The sequence below is a fragment of the Ranitomeya imitator genome, chromosome 7 (genome assembly GCF_032444005.1).
Source record: "Ranitomeya imitator isolate aRanImi1 chromosome 7, aRanImi1.pri, whole genome shotgun sequence".
In the NCBI taxonomy this organism is placed as follows: Eukaryota; Metazoa; Chordata; class Amphibia; order Anura; family Dendrobatidae; genus Ranitomeya; species Ranitomeya imitator.
In genome coordinates this window covers 84,921,685-84,942,678 of record NC_091288.1, presented here as the reverse complement: position 1 = coordinate 84,942,678, position 20,994 = coordinate 84,921,685, and the positions used below count along the sequence as shown (strand labels likewise).

The following is a 20,994-nucleotide window of genomic DNA, read 5'->3' as shown; positions in this document are numbered from 1 at the left end:
TCGCAGTCAGGCCACCTGTTGGGGCGGTCCGAGGTTTCTCCCTGGTGACTGCATTTTGCCGCCTACCGGACTGGGAGTTGAACGTTCTCTGAGCCAGTGATCAAATGCGTCGGAGCTGAACACACCAAAGATTATTGTAATGCAGTGGGGAGGGGAGTAACATTTCAGGACACAGTTTGGGGAGCAAGGATGGAACAGGTGCAAACACAACATGAGGAAAGAGCGAAACTTCAAAATGCAATATGAGGAGCAAGGTGGAGATGGGGGGCACGTATGAGGAAAAGGTATGTGTGGATGGATGCAGACACAGTTTGGTGAATGGGGGATGGGTGCAGATACAGTATAATGAGTGGGGGTATGGTGAGGACACAGAATGAGGAGGATGGGTGCGAATGCAGTATGGGGAGTGAAGGGGTGAGTGAATGCGGACACAGTATGGGGAGCGAGGAAGGGGATGGGTGCAGACACAGTATAGTAGTAGTGAGAGGGGAATGTATGAGGACACAGTATAAGGAGGGAGGGGAAGACTTTATATGGAACGAAGGTGATGGGATGGGTGCAGACACAGTATGGAGAGTTGAGTGGGATGTGTGAGAAGGTGCCTCAGAGGTAAGTCACAAGCTTTCAGCGCAAGTCTATGAGAGACAGAACAAGGCTCTCATAGATTTGCAATGAAAAGTGATTTCCGTCTCGCTCCGTCAAGATACTGGAACAATCCGGCAGGTCACAATCTGCTGAACACCGGAGTGGCCCAGATAACAGCAAAAGATGGCAAGGGGCAAGTATAAGACTAAGTGCAGGGGCCTTATATTAGTAGCACCAGTCCAGTGTTGCAATGAAAAAAAAATGCTGGAGTGGTGCTTTAACTCAGCGACTATTCCAATATGTAATTTCTTTTTCCACTTAAAACACACCCATTGTCAAATGAGGTGCAAAAAGAGTGTAAACACCTGTGCCAATTGTGCCAGAATTCTGGAACATTCAGGATAGTATATCTCACCCCATATCTGTAATTTACAAATTATACTTTTAGACCTTTTCTTTCTTTTCTGCTGCCAACTGAAAAGATAATTTTTACAATACTTTTCTTCTTGTGCATGATATTAATGTATGTAAAGGTAATACAAGCACTGCATTGTATTATTGTTGGGAATGATCTAATTTCATATGTTTAGGTTAGTCTGGTATGTACCATATGTGCAGTGTGTCTATGTACACGTTTATGTGCAATGTGCGTGTATATACACTACATGAGTATGTGTGTATATATACACATGTGTATGTGCAGTATACAGTACATCAACATGATGTCATAATTGATTTGTGCTTTATATTTGACTTTTTTAGTCTTTTTGTATAAATGTTATATCTTTATCAACATGCTTGGTCTAGAAAAGTCAGTAAACAATCCAAAAAAGAAAATAATGAGATATAAAAAGGCTTTTTTCACACTGCCTTTTGAACACTGTTGTTCTGAGATTCCACTATAGTTTTTTTGTCAATTGCAGTAAAACCATAGAAAACTTCGATGACCTTCCTTATCATAGAATCATAGATTGCTAAAGTTGAAAGGCACCTCCATTGTCATCGTGTCCAGCCCCCTGCTCAATGCTAGATTCACTAAACCATCTCAGACAGATGCCTGTCCAGCCTCTGTTTGAAGACTTCCATTGAAGGAGAACTCACCACCTCTGGTGGCGACCTGTTCCTTATAAGATACGGTTTGGATTCTACGACAGATCTTGCAGTGCCACAACTGTTATCAACGGAAGCCATGACACCAGAAAGAACATAGCCTTATTCTTTCCCAGGGGTCTATCCGAAATATTGTAATTATGCATTGTGATTGACATGGTTTTATTCTTACCTCTTCATAGCCTGTATGTTTTTGTTTCAAACCTGTTAAAAGAATAACATTTCTGAATTAGAAAATGCTCATCTCCAACATATTAAACAAAGCTGTATCTATTAAAATTGCCTTAATGAAACATGTATCATCCAGGGAAGCTAAACGAGCGATACTTTCTGACAATGTACTTTGCATTCCATCTTCCTTTTACATAACTGTATTATTATTATGGTTGTCATGGAAATAGCACTGAGAATAGCAGAGCCCGAGGAGGAGACAGAAGGCTTATTTGTCTTATCAGGAGTACGACTCTTTTAATAGATTTCTTCTGATCTTTCAGTTTAATTTATGCAAAGCTTTATATCCACAATGTGCATTAAAGTTGTAATCCCATATAATTGGCTAGAAAACAACATTTAACAAAAAGATTAATTGCCTTGCTGGATTAGTCAAACACTGCAGCAATGCTAAAAACTACTTTTTGGATTGTTTTCTGTCTCTAAACAAGAACTAGAATTCCTATTCCCCTCCATCTAATTTTGTTTTAGAATTAAATGAAATATATTTTTTATGTCAGTGTAAGCAGGACCAGTCTACATTGTACCTTGGCATGGGCACAGTGAGCTTGGGCTTTCAGGCTACATTCACATATCAGTGTGATCTATGATTCTTACAATGAATAGCACATGGACCCATAGAGTTTCATTGATCCATACACACATCCATTTTAAAAACTGAGTCCAATCAATGATCTTCATAACAAGTCTTATATTCGTCCTTTTTGCAGATCAGACTTGGTCATCAAATTCTATAGGGATCCATTGTAAACAGATAAAAATGGAAGACATAAGGCCCGATTCATCAAGATGGTCATTGTTTACGCCGTTCTTAATCTGGAGTCAGAAGCTCCTAATTCATGAAGCGGTACACGTCTCTTCATCAAGCAGGAGCGTCACATGAGTGGCGTACACCACGGTATGTGCCTCACCACAAATCCTACTCCAGTCCCTGCTGACGTCCCAGCCAGGCTTGCAGACTGCGCCTGTGCGGCCAGTGCGGCCACCCACCTTGGAAATCCCAGCCCCGCAGTGTGTTATGCATTATGCACAGTGCGGGGCTGGGATTCATAGGCAGGGCGGCCGCACAGGCGCAGTCTGCAAGCCTGGCTGTGATGTCAGATGGCCAGAGCTCACTGCGCCTGCGCCAGACAGTACTACACAGCGCAGGCGCCGGATTTCATGCGAAAACAGTGCGGATGGGGTGGTGACCGGCGCTCCTGAAGATTTGAGTGACGGCAGTGTGGTGTTTCAAGCAAGGGGGGTGAGGACCTGCTTCCCTGGATAAAGACAGGTATTTTGGAGAAGTTTTAAAACGCTTTATTTTGGGAATAAATGCACCAAAAACTAAAAGAGCCACCTTGTTAGAATGCAGCATTACTGCTGCACAGGGTGGTTCTTTTAGTTTATAACGGCTGGAGGGGGTGACAGTGGCCCTTTAAGTGGGGTTCCAGTCCTCTTAATATAGGGTGTCAAAACACATTTCAATGTTTGCAGTTGTAAGTAAGAATACGTTTTTTTTCTCATATTGTAAGAATCCTCCTATTTATTAATGTTTGTTACATAAGCCTTGACAACTCATTTGAATTGTCTCATGAACACAACTTCATTTGATTTTTTTTATTTCACAAGAATATTCACTATAATACTAGGCAAGAGAGAGACCAGAAGACGACTATTATTATAGTTACCAGATGCCCCTCCTTCCCCAAAAAGCCACCCACCTAAACCCCCTGCCCAAGGGAAGAGATGAGAAAAAAACAACTACTTTATAGCTGTATCCAGTCAGCTCAAACTCTCAGTTTGTATCTTTATTTAGAATAAATTTGTTGAAAGCCATTTGATTGCTTTCTATTACTCTTTCAGACAAGATACAATTGGACTTTGGTTTTAAAAACAACTAGACATGGTGGCATCAAGCCCAAAATGTCAGAATTCAAGCTCTGCATACAACTGAATTCAATGTAGTTCACTCTGCCAGTCTATGTGAAGTTTTGGACACTTACAGTAAAAATTAAACAAACTTATGTTCCATTCTCAATTTTGGCAATTAGTGGAGGTTCTCCATTTTTTTTGTAAACACTCTTATTGGATAATAATGGAGCCTGCTTAATAATAAATCACAAGGGACGTTTTAACATTGAATTAAAAGGAATATTTAGACTTAAAAATTCATAGCTTATCCTTTGCATAAGCCATCAATATTAGATTATTGGAGGTCAAATTATCAGCTCCCCCATCAATCCTGTGTTTAAAGAGGCTGTGCCCCGGCTCCATCAAAGTGAAAAGAACGATGCAGAAATACCTTGAAGGGTCACCAAGTATAAAACAGTGAAGGCAAGTACTATCCAGCCTGCAGTTGCTGTAAAGGTTAAAAAGGCTGTTTTGCTCTTGTAAGTGTTGCAACCTCTTCAAACAACTGATTGGAGGGGGTGTCAGTGATCAGACCACCACCAATCTTTCAGGGGTGAGCATAGAAAAAGAGACCAGAAAAAAAATCCCTTGTTGCTGAAGGAGTCATGAAAGTGCCAACTAATGAGAGGATGGTCTGGAACTGGTCTGACCAGTAACAAAGCATTTGGACAGGCCAATCTTGGCCCATTAATAAGTGTTGATTGACTATATATAGGTTGATGATCTGTGCTATTTTAGGCCGGTTTCACACGTCCGTATATTTCCGGTACCGGAGATATCCGTGTCCGTGTGTACTACGTGTGGCACATGTGTGCCACCCATGTGCCGCATCAGTACCACACGGACAGCCACTGGGGAAGAAGCGCTACAGTAAGCGCTGTTCCACAGCGGCTGGTGCTGAAGCCGGCTGTCATAATTTTTCCCTGCTCTGCCGGCGAGCAGAGGAGAATGATGAGCATTAAATTAAAGTCTGAATGACAGCAGGTAGTGGCTTTTGGGACTGTTACCCACATCATCCGACACCTGCTGTCGCTAATAACAGTGACAGTAGGTGCTGAGGATGGGGTTATTCCATAGCTGCCGGCTGCGATCTTTCGGAAATAAATTAATGAAAAACCTGACTGATAAAGGGCCACTGATATAGGCCCCACAGCCTAAAAACAGCAGCCCGCAGCTGCCCAGAAATGGTACATTTATTAGAGCCTTTGCCTGGCTCTTCCCACTTGCCCTGTAGCGGTGGCAAATGGGGTAATATTTGTGGGGTTGATGTCACCTGAAAGGCACCTATTCAATACTAATCCTATAGTTGTTACAGTTTAAATAAAGACACAGCCAGAATAAAGCCTTTTAATTAAATAAAACACAACACAGTTTTCCCATTGTATTATTTCTCCCAATCCATGCGACGCCCTCGTTCTCCTGTAATAAAAATAAAATAAACCAACAATACAGCACCAAGTCTGGGGCTAAATACTTTTCAACCAGGACGATGCCAATATGCGACCGTCCCGGCAGAAAAGCATTGGTGAATGAGCTGCAGAGAGCGCAGCATTATTCACCAGTGGTGACATCATCACCGGGTTTTTCCCAAGGTCCAGAGGTCACCTCAGTTCAAGCCAGCCGTGATGATATCACCGCTGGTGAATGATGCTGCGCTCTCTGGATAGGTGTTTTATAGATGCCTCTCCATCACTAAGCCGTAGGCTTGATGTCACCTGAAAGGTGACATCAACCCCACAAAGATTACCCCACTTGCCATCGCTACAGGGCAAGTGGGAAGAGCTGGGCAAAGCGCCAGAAAAGACCCATTTAATAGATGCGCCTTTTCTGGGCAGCTGCAGGCTGCTGTTTTTAGGCTGGGGGCCTATATCGATGGCCCCTTACCAGTCTGAGAATAGCAGCCCTCAGCTGTAAGCTTTAGCAAGGCTGGTTGTCAAAAATGGGGGGGACACCACACAGTTTTTTTTTTTAATTATTTAATTAAATAATTAAAAAACAACAACAAGGGGACCCCTCTATTCTTGATAACCAGCCTTGCAGAAGCTGACAGCTGAGGGTTGCAGCCCCCAGCTGTGAGTTTTGTCTGGTTGGTTAATAAAATAGGGGGGAACCCACGCCGGGTTTTCATTCATTTATTTCCGAACTATCGCAGCCGGCGGCTGTGAAATACCCCATCCTCTGCACCTACTGTCACTGTTATTAGCGACAGCAAGTGTCGGATGATGAGGGTAACAGTCCCAAAAGCCACCACCTGCTGCCATTCAGACTTTACCGTAATTTAATGCTCATCATTCTCATCTGCTCGCCGGCAGAGCAGGGGAGAACGATGACAGCCGGCTTCAGCACCAGACACCGGGTAACAGCGCTTACTGTGTCGTCCATGTCACACAGAGGACATCAAAGTGTGTTCTCCATGTGCACGTGTGCGGGACGTTTTGCCGTCCGTTATTACGGCAAAAAACGCACATGTCAGCGTGTTGTGCCCATGGACACACGGTCCATGGAAACACACTGACATGTGTATAGACCCATTCATTTGAATGGATCTACGTGTGTCAGTGTCTCCGGTATGTGTGAAAACTGTCACCGCACGTACTGGAGACATGGACATGTGAAAGGGGCCTAACTCAGCTTTATACCCAGGGCAACAGAAGCAGAAAAATTGTTGATACCATTGTTCTGTTTTTATTTTTGGGGAATATTTTTCTTTTACAATTGTGGCAATTTTATCTTAGAAAACAACAAACAAATGTATGTTAGGTAAGCTTTAAAAAAAAAATTAATTGCCAGATGAACCCATCTGCCTGCTTTACAGTGTCATAATCTTTTTACGTAATAAACTAAGAGTAAAATAATTAGAAAATGTACTTTGCTTATAAAAAATAGCATGGAGTGGACACTGCCCTACTACTCTGTGATTTTTTTAATTAAATGAATAAATATTTTAAACAAATTAAATGAACATTGTGTCTACATATCAAATCCAACTATGTCAAAACACAGTTTTATCGTCTGTACAGTATATATGTAGAGATTTTTGTGTTATTCATCTGTTAAAAATCGTTAATCTAAACCGACACAAACTTTCAAAAAGAAGAACTGTGTGTGGGAAAAGATAATCTTATCTAGCCATTAGTTTAACGACAGAATATATGTTAATATCTATTGTCGTAATGAACAGACAGGCACAAACAAGCTGCAAATTTAGAGATCATGCCAATGGATGAATACGCAGAAGACTTTGCAAATGCAGAATCTGCGGCATATTACAGTACCTGGCATCTTGGATGACATTTTATGGCATCTCATCCACACATGGCAGAGTAAACCTGCGGCGGAAGTTGACCAGAGCTGCCAATTTGATACCCGCAGCCTATTCATTTATGGTTATCCCCCATCGACTTCCCCCTTTATCATCCAAAGATGTATATGCAGCCATACAGGTGCAGCGCTTGTGCAGTGGAGACCGCAGCGATGGACCCACAAACTCTGTGATCCGAGTGTCATCTCACTGTGATCCCATTCTGTCGCGTGAGAAAATCTTATCACAGGTGTGGAGAAGATGGAGAACTTAATGTGGTACGCTGTAGATTATCCTTAACCAGGACAGAAAAGTTGCAGTACCTTAGGTGTAGGGTGTACAGTCATGCACCTCTTCAGCTCGAGTGTTGTCTGTGAAAGAAACCTGACAGCACTCGGATAATTATTCCTTTGGGCTGTTTTTTTCATTTGGACTGAATGTCCACAGCATGCACCATTCTCCTCCATAGTTGTCCACAGCATGCACCATTCTCCTCCATAGTTGTCCACAGCATGCACCATTCTCCTCCATAGTTGTCCACAGCATGCACCATTCTCCTCCATAGTTGTCCACAGCATGCACTATTCTCCTCCATAGTTGTCCACAGCATGCACCATTCTCCTCCAAAGTTGTCCACAGCATGCACCATTCTCTTCCATAGTTGTCCACAGCATGCACTATTCTCCTCCATAGTTGTCCACAGCATGCACCATTCTCCTCCATAGTTGTCCACAGCATGCACCATTCTCCTCCATAGTTGTCCACAGCATGCACTATTCTCCTCCATAGTTGTCCACAGCATGCACCATTCTCCTCCATAGTTGTCCACAGCATGCACTATTCTCCTCCATAGTTGTCCACAGCATGCACCATTCTCCTCCATAGTTGTCCACAGCATGCACCATTCTCCTCCATAGTTGTCCACAGCATGCACCATTCTCCTCCATAGTTGTCCACAGCATGCACTATTCTCCTCCATAGTTGTCCACAGCATGCACCATTCTCCTCCATAGTTGTCCACAGCATGCACTATTCTCCTCCATAGTTGTCCACAGCATTCACTATTCTCCTCCATAGTTGTCCACAGCATGCACTATTCTCCTCCATAGTTGTCCACAGCATTCACTATTCTCCTCCATAGTTGTCCACAGCATGCACTATTCTCCTCCATAGTTGTAAACAGCATGCACTATTCTCCTCCATAGTTGTCCACAGCATGCACTATTCTCCTCCATAGTTGTTCACAGCATGCACTATTCTCCTCCATAGTTGTCCACAGCATTCACTATTCTCCTCCATAGTTGTCCACAGCATGCACCATTCTCCTCCATAGTTGTCCACAGCATTCACTATTCTCCTCCATAGTTGTCCACAGCATTCACTATTCTCCTCCATAGTTGTCCACAGCATGCACTATTCTCCTCCATAGTTGTCCACAGCATGCACCATTCTCCTCCATAGTTGTCCACAGCATTCACTATTCTCCTCCATAGTTGTTCACAGCATTCACTATTCTCCTCCATAGTTGTCCACAGCATGCACTATTCTCCTCCATAGTTGTCCACAGCATGCACTGTTCTCCTCCATAGTTGTCCACAGCATGCACTGTTCTCCTCCATAGTTGTCCACAGCATGCACTGTTCTCCTCCATAGTTGTCCACAGCATGCACTATTTTCCTCCATAGTTGTCCACAGCATTCACTATTCTCCTCCATAATTGTCCACAACATTCACTATTCTCCTCCATAGTTGTCCACAGCATGCACTGTTCTCCTCCATGGTTGTCCACAGCATACACTGTTCTCCTCCATAGTTGTCCACAGCATGAACTGTTCTCCTCCATAGTTGTCCACAGCATGCACTATTCTCCTCCATAGTTGTCCACAGCTTTCACTATTCTCCTCCATAGTTGTCCACAGCATGCACTATTCTCCTCCATAGTTGCCAACACAGCATGCACTGCTCTCCTCCATATTTGTCCACAGCATGCACTGTTCTCCTCCATAGTTGTCCACAGCATGCACTATTCTCCTCCATAGTTGTCCACAGCATGCACCATTCTCCTCCATAGTTGTCCACAGCATGCACTATTCTCCTCCATAGTTGTCCACAGAATGTACTGTTTCCTCCATAGTTGTCCACAGCATGCACTATTCTCCTCCATAGTTGTCCACAGCATTCACTATTCTCCTCCATAGTTGTCCACAGCATTCACTATTCTCCTCCATAGTTGTCCACAACATTCACTATTCTCCTCCATAATTGTCCACAGCATGAACTGTTCTCCTCCATAGTTGTCCACATCATTCACTATTCTCCTCCATAGTTGTCCACAGCATGAACTGTTCTCCTCCATAGTTGTCCACAGCATGCACTATTCTCCTCCATAGTTGTCCACAGCATTCACTATTCTCCTCCATAGTTGTCCACAGCATGAACTGTTCTCCTCCATAGTTATCCACAGCATGCACTGTTCTCCTCCATAGTTGTCCACAGCATTCACTATTCTCCTCCATAGTTGTCCACAGCATGCACTGATCTCCTCCATAGTTGTCCACAGCATGAACTGTTCTCCTCCATAGTTGTCCACAGCATGCACTATTCTCCTCCATAGTTGTCCACAGCTTTCACTATTCTCCTCCATAGTTGTCCACAGCATTCACTATTCTCCTCCATAGTTGTCCACAGCATTCACTATTCTCTTCCATAATTGTCCACAGCATGAACTGTTCTCCTCCATAGTTGTCCACATCATTCACTATTCTCCTCCATAGTTGTCCACAGCATGAACTGTTCTCCTCCATAGTTGTCCACAGCATGAACTGTTCTCCTCCATAGTTGTCCACAGCATGCACTATTCTCCTCCATAGTTGTCCACAACATTCACTATTCTCCTCCATAGTTGTCCACAGCATGAACTGTTCTCCTCCATAGTTGTCCACAGCATGCACTATTCTCCTCCATAGTTGTCCACAGCATTCACTATTCTCCTCCATAGTTGTCCACAGCATGCACTGCTCTCCTCCATAGTTGTCCACAGCATGAACTGTTCTCCTCCATAGTTGTCCACAGCATGCACTATTCTCCTCCATAGTTGTCCACAGCATTCACTATTCTCCTCCATAGTTGTCCACAGCATGCACTGTTCTCCTCCATAGTTGTCCACAGCATTCACTATTCTCCTCCATAGTTGTCCACAGCATTCACTATTCTCCTCCATAGTTGTCCACAGCATTCACTATTCTCCTCCATAGTTGTCCACAGCATGCACCATTCTCCTCCATAGTTGTCCACAGCATGCACCATTCTCCTCCATAGTTGTCCACAGCATGCACTATTCTCCTCCATAGTTGTCCACAGCATGCACCATTCTCCTCCAAAGTTGTCCACAGCATGCACCATTCTCTTCCATAGTTGTCCACAGCATGCACTATTCTCCTCCATAGTTGTCCACAGCATGCACCATTCTCCTCCATAGTTGTCCACAGCATGCACCATTCTCCTCCATAGTTGTCCACAGCATGCACTATTCTCCTCCATAGTTGTCCACAGCATGCACCATTCTCCTCCATAGTTGTCCACAGCATGCACTATTCTCCTCCATAGTTGTCCACAGCATGCACCATTCTCCTCCATAGTTGTCCACAGCATGCACCATTCTCCTCCATAGTTGTCCACAGCATGCACCATTCTCCTCCATAGTTGTCCACAGCATGCACTATTCTCCTCCATAGTTGTCCACAGCATGCACCATTCTCCTCCATAGTTGTCCACAGCATGCACTATTCTCCTCCATAGTTGTCCACAGCATTCACTATTCTCCTCCATAGTTGTCCACAGCATGCACTATTCTCCTCCATAGTTGTCCACAGCATTCACTATTCTCCTCCATAGTTGTCCACAGCATGCACTATTCTCCTCCATAGTTGTAAACAGCATGCACTATTCTCCTCCATAGTTGTCCACAGCATGCACTATTCTCCTCCATAGTTGTTCACAGCATGCACTATTCTCCTCCATAGTTGTCCACAGCATTCACTATTCTCCTCCATAGTTGTCCACAGCATGCACCATTCTCCTCCATAGTTGTCCACAGCATTCACTATTCTCCTCCATAGTTGTCCACAGCATTCACTATTCTCCTCCATAGTTGTCCACAGCATGCACTATTCTCCTCCATAGTTGTCCACAGCATGCACCATTCTCCTCCATAGTTGTCCACAGCATTCACTATTCTCCTCCATAGTTGTTCACAGCATTCACTATTCTCCTCCATAGTTGTCCACAGCATGCACTATTCTCCTCCATAGTTGTCCACAGCATGCACTGTTCTCCTCCATAGTTGTCCACAGCATGCACTGTTCTCCTCCATAGTTGTCCACAGCATGCACTGTTCTCCTCCATAGTTGTCCACAGCATGCACTATTTTCCTCCATAGTTGTCCACAGCATTCACTATTCTCCTCCATAATTGTCCACAACATTCACTATTCTCCTCCATAGTTGTCCACAGCATGCACTGTTCTCCTCCATGGTTGTCCACAGCATACACTGTTCTCCTCCATAGTTGTCCACAGCATGAACTGTTCTCCTCCATAGTTGTCCACAGCATGCACTATTCTCCTCCATAGTTGTCCACAGCTTTCACTATTCTCCTCCATAGTTGTCCACAGCATGCACTATTCTCCTCCATAGTTGCCAACACAGCATGCACTGCTCTCCTCCATATTTGTCCACAGCATGCACTGTTCTCCTCCATAGTTGTCCACAGCATGCACTATTCTCCTCCATAGTTGTCCACAGCATGCACCATTCTCCTCCATAGTTGTCCACAGCATGCACTATTCTCCTCCATAGTTGTCCACAGAATGTACTGTTTCCTCCATAGTTGTCCACAGCATGCACTATTCTCCTCCATAGTTGTCCACAGCATTCACTATTCTCCTCCATAGTTGTCCACAGCATTCACTATTCTCCTCCATAGTTGTCCACAACATTCACTATTCTCCTCCATAATTGTCCACAGCATGAACTGTTCTCCTCCATAGTTGTCCACATCATTCACTATTCTCCTCCATAGTTGTCCACAGCATGAACTGTTCTCCTCCATAGTTGTCCACAGCATGCACTATTCTCCTCCATAGTTGTCCACAGCATTCACTATTCTCCTCCATAGTTGTCCACAGCATGAACTGTTCTCCTCCATAGTTATCCACAGCATGCACTGTTCTCCTCCATAGTTGTCCACAGCATTCACTATTCTCCTCCATAGTTGTCCACAGCATGCACTGATCTCCTCCATAGTTGTCCACAGCATGAACTGTTCTCCTCCATAGTTGTCCACAGCATGCACTATTCTCCTCCATAGTTGTCCACAGCTTTCACTATTCTCCTCCATAGTTGTCCACAGCATTCACTATTCTCCTCCATAGTTGTCCACAGCATTCACTATTCTCTTCCATAATTGTCCACAGCATGAACTGTTCTCCTCCATAGTTGTCCACATCATTCACTATTCTCCTCCATAGTTGTCCACAGCATGAACTGTTCTCCTCCATAGTTGTCCACAGCATGAACTGTTCTCCTCCATAGTTGTCCACAGCATGCACTATTCTCCTCCATAGTTGTCCACAACATTCACTATTCTCCTCCATAGTTGTCCACAGCATGAACTGTTCTCCTCCATAGTTGTCCACAGCATGCACTATTCTCCTCCATAGTTGTCCACAGCATTCACTATTCTCCTCCATAGTTGTCCACAGCATGCACTGCTCTCCTCCATAGTTGTCCACAGCATGAACTGTTCTCCTCCATAGTTGTCCACAGCATGCACTATTCTCCTCCATAGTTGTCCACAGCATTCACTATTCTCCTCCATAGTTGTCCACAGCATGCACTGTTCTCCTCCATAGTTGTCCACAGCATTCACTATTCTCCTCCATAGTTGTCCACAGCATTCACTATTCTCCTCCATAGTTGTCCACAGCATTCACTATTCTCCTCCATAGTTGTCCACAGCATTCACTATTCTCCTCCATAATTGTCCACAGCATGAACTGTTCTCCTCCATAGTTGTCCACATCATTCACTATTCTCCTCCATAGTTGTCCACAGCATGAACTGTTCTCCTCCATAGTTGTCCACAGCATGCACTATTCTCCTCCATAGTTGTCCACAGCATTCACTATTCTCCTCCATAGTTGTCCACAGCATGCACTGCTCTCCTCCATAGTTGTCCACAGCATGAACTGTTCTCCTCCATAGTTGTCCACAGCATGCACTATTCTCCTCCATAGTTGTCCACAGCATTCACTATTCTCCTCCATAGTTGTCCACAGCATGCACTGTTCTCCTCCATAGTTGTCCACAGCATTCACTATTCTCCTCCATAGTTGTCCACAGCATTCACTATTCTCCTCCATAGTTGTCCACAGCATTCACTATTCTCCTCCATAGTTGTCCACAGCATTCACTATTCTCCTCCATAATTGTCCACAGCATGAACTGTTCTCCTCCATAGTTGTCCACAGCATGCACTATTCTCCTCCATAGTTGTCCACAGCATTCACTATTCTCCTCCATAGTTGTCCACAGCATGCACTGCTCTCCTCCATAGTTGTCCACAGCATGAACTGTTCTCCTCCATAGTTGTCCACAGCATGCACTATTCTCCTCCATAGTTGTCCACAGCATTCACTATTCTCCTCCATAGTTGTCCACAGCATGAACTGTTCTCCTCCATAGTTGTCCACAGCATTCACTATTCTCCTCCATAGTTGTCCACAGCATGCACTATTCTCCTCCATAGTTGTCCACAGCATTCACTATTCTCCTCCATAGTTGTCCACAGCATTCACTATTCTCCTCCATAGTTGTCCACAGCATTCACTATTCTCCTCCATAGTTGTCCACAGCATTCACTATTCTCCTCGATAGTTGTCCACAGCATTCACTATTCTCCTCCATAGTTGTCCACAGCATGCACTATTCTCCTCCATAGTTGTCCACAGCATGAACTGTTCTCCTCCATAGTTGTCCACAGCATGCACTATTCTCCTCCATAGTTGTCCACAGCATTCACTATTCTCCTCCATAGTTGTCCACAGCATGCACTGCTCTCCTCCATAGTTGTCCACAGCATGCACTTTTCTCCTCCATAGTTGTCCACAGCATGCACTATTCTCCTCCATAGTTGTCCACAGCATGCACTATTCTCCTCCATAGTTGTCCACAGCATGCACTATTCTCCTCCATAGTTGTCCACAGCATGCACTATTCTCCTCCATAGTTGTCCACAGCATGCACTATTCTCCTCCATAGTTGTCCACAGCATTCACTATTCTCCTCCATAATTGTCCACAGCATGCACTATTCTCCTCCATAGTTGTCCACAGCATGCACTATTCTCCTCCATAATTGTCCACAGCATTCACTATTCTCCTCCATAATTGTCCACAGCATGCACTATTCTCCTCCATAGTTGTCCACAGCATGCACTATTCTCATCCATAATTGTCCACAGCATTCACTATTCTCCTCCATAGTTGTCCACAGCATGCACTGTTCTCCTCCATAGTTGTCCACAGCATTCACTATTCTCCTCCATAGTTGTCCACAGCATTCACTATTCTCCTCCATAGTTGTCCACAGCATTCACTATTCTCCTCCATAGTTGTCCACAGCATGCACTATTCTCCTCCATAGTTGTCCACAGCATGCACTATTCTCCTCCATAGTTGTCCACAGCATTCACTATTCTCCTCCATAGTTGTCCACAGCATGCACTATTCTCCTCCATAGTTGTCCACAGCATGCACTATTCTCCTCCATAGTTGTCCACAGCATGCACTATTCTCCTCCATAGTTGTCCACAGCATGCACTATTCTCCTCCATAGTTGTCCACAGCATGCACTATTCTCCTCCATAGTTGTCCACAGCATTCACTATTCTCCTCCATAGTTGTCCACATCATGCACTATTCTCCTCCATAGTTGTCCACAGCATGCACTATTCTCCTCCATAGTTGTCCACATCATGCACTATTCTCCTCCATAGTTGTCCACAGCATGCACTATTCTCCTCCATAGTTGTCCACAGCATGCACTATTCTCCTCCATAGTTGTCCACATCATGCACTATTCTCCTCCATAGTTGTCCACAGCATGCACTATTCTCCTCCATAGTTGTCCACAGCATGCACTATTCTCCTCCATAGTTGTCCACAGCATGCACTATTCTCCTCCATAGTTGTCCACAGCATGCACTATTCTCCTCCATAGTTGTCCACAGCATTCACTATTCTCCTCCATAGTTGTCCACAGCATTCACTATTCTCCTCCACAGTTTGGATGAGATTCGCCTATTCAAGTTTATGATAGCACAAATACAAATTTGGATCCCATACGGATAAACCCTATGGCATCTGATTTTTATGGATACATTGCAATTCTTCAGCATAGGAAACTGTATTATGTCTTGTAAATTTTAATAACTGCTGATGAATAAAAATGGATGCCATAGGGATGACTATACAGATGAAAAATCGTATGTTCTTTCTGTATGAAAATTGGACTATTTTTTACATGCTTGTGTGAATTTTGCTTTACAGGCCTATATTCTCCAGATGTACTGGCACTTCAGATACAACCTATTGTGAGGCTATGTGCACACGTTGCGGATTAGGCTTAGGAATTTCTGGTGCGGATTCTGCCTCTCCTGGCAGAAAACGGAGCTGCGGGTTTGTCGCGTTTTTTGTGCGGATCCGCAGCATTTTTTGTGCGTTTTTTTTTTTGCGGATTTGAAGCGTTTTTTACCCCTGCGGTTTTCTATAATGGAGTGGGCACAAAACCCAGCAGATTTACAAAAAAAGAAGTGACATGCTACTTCTTTTAAATCGCAGTGTTTCCGCAGCGGATTCTCCGCAGAGTGTGCACAGCATTTTCTTTTCTCATTGATTTTTACATTGTACTGTAAATCAATTGCGGTTCTGCAGCGCTTCTGCTCCGCAAAAAACGCTGCGGATCCGCCAAGAATCCGCAACGTGTGCACATACCCTAATAATAGCACTAGGGCCGGTTTCTCACATGAATAGTATAAGCACACTTTTCCAATAACGTTTCTCATTAAATTATAATTTTTCACTTACAAATACAATGCTAAAGCTTTGAAAGCTAAACTTGTTCCACAATGAGTTACATGATTTCTGGTATAAATATTTTGATATCTAGGTTGAAGACTGTCATTGGGTCCAAATATGTAATCTGGTGCAGTATATTAATGTTATGTATCGGGATCAATAACCAGGGTGACTGTGGTGGGCTACCAGAGTTAATCATTTAAAGAGGACCTTATCTGGAAATTTTTTATTTAAAGGGGTTGCCAGGACCTTAACATTGATGGCATGTCCTTAGGATAGGTCATCAATGTCTGATCGAGTGGGCGGGACATTCAATTCTCCCACCAATCAGCTGTTCTTGATGTCAGTGATGGTATGGCACATCTCCATGGATAGAATCATGGTCGGGTACTGCCCATCCACACCCTATTGATTTCAATGGGGCGGATGTGCAGTAACCGGCAAGGGCCACTACTATACAATCGTCGGAGCAGTGCTGTGTGGCTCTGTGACTAAACAGTTCTGGTCACAGTTGATTGGCGGGGGTGCAAGGGATCGCACCCCCACCGATCAGACATATCCTAAAGATAGGCAATCAATGTTAAAGTCCCGAACAACCCCTTTAAATTGAGTACCTCCTCCAGTTGGCGCTGTTCCACTGATTCTGTCATAGATTTTCTTTTTCATCTATGCCCCTCCATTCCTATGTTATGCCCCCGTAGTAATGATGCATTTTTCCCTTCCACCAACTGGGCGTACACCCCAGAACATCTCTGTGGGCGCAGCTATGATTTGATTGGTCAGCATCAGAGGAGAAAAAGTAAATGCCCACAGACAAAATCTGGGGTATATGTTGGTTGAAGGAAAAATTTGCACCATTATGGAGGGGCATAACTTTGGATTGGAGGGGCATAGAAAAAAAAGAAAAACTGCGCCAATATCAGTGGAGGAGGTACTCAGTCTAATCGAAAAATTCCAGCGACAGGTCCCCTTTATAACACAGTCAGCACGATATAAGAGCTTGTATTCTGGGAGCTCTTCACACAAGCAATGCTGGTCAGTCGGAGACCGGCCCACCGTGCGGCCCTGATACCGAGGAGTTATTACGGATGAACACACAAGCCTGTCACCTCAGCGAACCCTGGAGACACGAATTCAGCTCGGCAGCTTTTATCCAGCCCCTTGAGGACTCTAATTCAATTGCACAAAAGCATCCCACATTTCGGTATGCCGGAGCAGGGACCCGATTACAGCATGGGTGGTTTATCATGGGTCTTCTAATGATGCTCACACATATTTATCTCGTAATAATCACTAATGGCCTTTAACTGAAACGCACTGGACGCTTCCGGTAAAGCATATGAGTAAGATCAAGATAGCAATGACCACAAATGTCTGCAATATCTTCACCCAATTCTGCTGAAGTAGATTTACACTGCCTGTTGTTCTGCCCTGCGGCACATCTGTATGGGCTTGTGCCGAGGGTTAACCCTAGGAATGGTGGAGAGCGGTGCCTCACCCTAGTAGTGGTGCCCCGCTGCACACCTGCCTCATTCCACAAGCAGAATGGAAATGGGAAAGGCTCATTGTTTTCTGCATGGAGCAAAAACCTATTGAAATCCTCTTTGTACTATGGCGAGGCTGAGGAAAGAGGCACTTACCCAGGCGACAAAAGGCCTCTGTGGCTGCTTGCCTTATGTTCTGCATGATGGACACAGAGCGAGAGAGAAGAGAGGAAGCGGGGAGAGAAAGAGAGAGATCGAAAGAGAGGCAGGCTGCTGTGTTCATCACTGCGCTAGCTGTGGTACAGACTATACAGTATATGGGCACGGAAGGGAGGAAAGAGACAAACCGTACAATGATGGCCGATACCACTGCGGGGCTATCATCTATTTATCGGCTATTCACCCACATCTTTTATATTATTAGCTGTAGGACATGAGCCGGTGTGTACGAGATGTTCCCTCACACACCACATTTATCAAGGGCTATTGTCCATATACTTGTACAATAGTCACGTCGCTGTGAACATAGCATGATGATATCTGAAAGGTAAAAGGACGGAAGAACTAACGCAGCATAACTTGGTTAAAGACGGCCCTGCAAACTTCCTTTCTAATCTGCATAGATTACTCCTATCAGGCACAGCTTTGGCCACCAAGATCAAGGGAATCTGTCACCAGGTTTTTGCTACCCTATGTGACAGCAATATTATGTAGGAAGAGAGTCCCTCATTCCAGTGAAGTATCACTTAGTTTACTGGGTGCAGCAGTTGTGACACAATCAGATGTTTTGGATGCAGCATGTGGCATCACATCTTTCACATCACAGCTTTCTGTGTACATTGTATATTGACAGTGAGCTGCTGATCAGAGGAGGGGGCGTGGTCAGACCAGGGCTCACGTGCACTTTGGTCTGAGCAGTGATAATCTCATAGTGATGAAACCTTCGTTGTATGGAAACAACAGCACACACAGACTAATAAGTGACGTATCCCTGAAATCTGTGTCAGCTGCTACATTTTGTCCTTGGATTGTATAGAAAAAAATCTGCTGACAGATGTCCTTTAAAGCACACCTATAAATTTCGGTAAATTCAGAATTTACTATTGTGTGTGCATAAATAAGTAAAAAACACTATTATTGGTCAGTATGTGACTTGTATCCTGCATTTTTCATCAGTTTTCCCCTCTTCAGGCTCAACCTCAAGTTTTTTATTTGTCTTTAAGCTACTGGGTGAAGACTAACTGCTATAGCAACATGAGGCATCCCTGTTTCTGTTACTATAAGGCTGCCGTCACACTATCAGCATTTGGTCAGTATTTTACATCAGTATTTTTAAGCCAAAACCAGGAGTGGAACAAATAGAGGAAAAGTCTAATAGAAACATATGCACCACTTCTGTATTTATCACCCACTCCTGGTTTTGGCTTACAAATACTGATGTAAAATACTGATCAAATACTGATAGTGTGACGGCAGCCTTAGGCCAGAGTCACTCTACAGCGAGATACGGCCGAGTCTCGCAGGTTAAAACCAAGCTCTGCCTCCGCACTCCGGAGCGGAGCATGCAGCTCCATGTATTGCTGTGCGGCTGCACGCTACGCTCCGGAGTGCCGGAGGCAGAGCTTGGTTTTAACCTGCGAGACTCGGCCGTATCTCGCTGTGTGTGATCCCGGCCTTAGAGTTGAGCGAATTTGCTTGGGTCCCTCCTAGTGATGAGCGAATATACTCGCTACTCGAGATTTCCTGAGCATGCTCAGGTGTCCTCCGAGTATTTTTTAGTGCTCAGAGATTTAGTTTTCATCACCGCAGCTGAATAGATTTACGTCTGTTAGCCATCTTGATTACATGTGGGGATTCCCTAGCAACCCCCACATGTACTCAGGCTGGCTAGTAGCTGTAAATCATTCAGCTGCGGCGATGAAAACTAAATCTCCGAACACTAACAAATACTCAGAGGACACCCGAGCGTGCTCTGGAAAACCCGAGCAACGAGTACATTCGTCATCACTAGTCTCTGCTTATTCGGCGAGCTATAGCGCTTACCGAATAAGCTGCAGAGGAAACCCGGCTACCTGGATCGCTCCGACTGATCAACTGTTCGGCGCTGCAGCAGCATGTGTCACCGCTGTGTGACAGTCACAACACATGCATGGAGAATCTGTTTGCAGCAAGGACTTGGTAATCAAGCCCAGATTTTAAAAGGGAAGGAAGTGGCTAACCAAGCACAGCTGAATGCAGGAACTTCCAACATGGCTGATTATCCCCTGTTCTGCCAAAATAAATAAATAAAATACGTTTAATACACTGGAGAAGTGCTTCTTCTTAGTGGCGCATTAGGAGCCACCAGACCCTGCGGTTTTCTGGCTCCGCTCCATTGCTGTAACCCCATGACAGATAGGGAGTTTTTAATTCAAGTATATTAGAAAATAGTTCAGACTATGGCATTAAGTAGATAAGATGAAAATTAAGTTGGATTTCAGACCACCACACTTTAACCCCTTTCTGCCGTCGGATGTACTATCCCGTCCATATGGGCTGGGCCTGTCTGACCATGGACGGGATAGTACGTCATAGCCAATCGGCCACGCACACGGGTGGTGTGCAGCCGATCGGGGGCCAGGTGTCAGCTGATTGTCACAGCTGATACCTGGCACTAAGTGCCAGGAGCAGTCACGGACCGCTACCGGTACTTTAACCCCCGAAACACTGTGGTCAAAATGATCACAGCATTCCGATGCCGGCAGATCTGATGGAATCGCGTTGTCCTGAGGTTCTCCTTTCAGACTCCCGGCTCCAAGATGGCTGTGGGGTCTTTCCAGGTCCTGCAGGGAGGTGGCTTCTCAGTGCCTGCTGAGAGTAGGCACCAGCAAGCCTCCTTCACTGTCAGATCGCTGATCTGATACAGTGCAGTGCAAAGGGTCATATCAGGGATCTGACTTTATGTAGTGATGTCCCATCCTGGGACAATGTAAAAAAGTGAAGAAAAAAAACCCATTAGCATGTGTAAAAATATATTTTTTAAGATTCTTAAATAAAGAAAAAAAAATATATATTTTCCTAATAAATACATTTCTTTATGTAAATAAAAAACAAACAAACAATAAAAGTACACATATTTAGTATCGCCGCGTCCATAACGACCCGACCTATAAAATTGTCCCACTAGTTAACCCTTTTAGTGAACCCCATAAAAAAAAACAAGGCAAAAAAAACAATGCTTTATCATACCGCTGAACAAAAAGTGGAATAACATG

At 44.3% G+C, this 20,994-nt stretch overlaps 1 protein-coding gene across 1 annotated transcript in view; it reads right to left on the bottom strand.

Annotated features, from left to right (window-relative positions):
* The window catches only part of CDK15 (cyclin dependent kinase 15), a 265,773-nt gene extending 247,782 nt beyond the window's left edge, over positions 1 to 17,991 (bottom strand). Inside the window, exons 1-2 of the mRNA XM_069733568.1 lie at positions 17,897 to 17,991; positions 1,868 to 1,899 (exon numbers count right to left, since the gene is read on the bottom strand). Of these exons, the coding sequence (XP_069589669.1) occupies positions 1,868 to 1,899; positions 17,897 to 17,942 (78 nt within the window). The 5' untranslated portion in view covers positions 17,943 to 17,991. The remainder of the gene's footprint in view (positions 1 to 1,867; positions 1,900 to 17,896) is intronic.
* Positions 17,992 to 20,994: the final 3,003 nt, after the last annotated feature.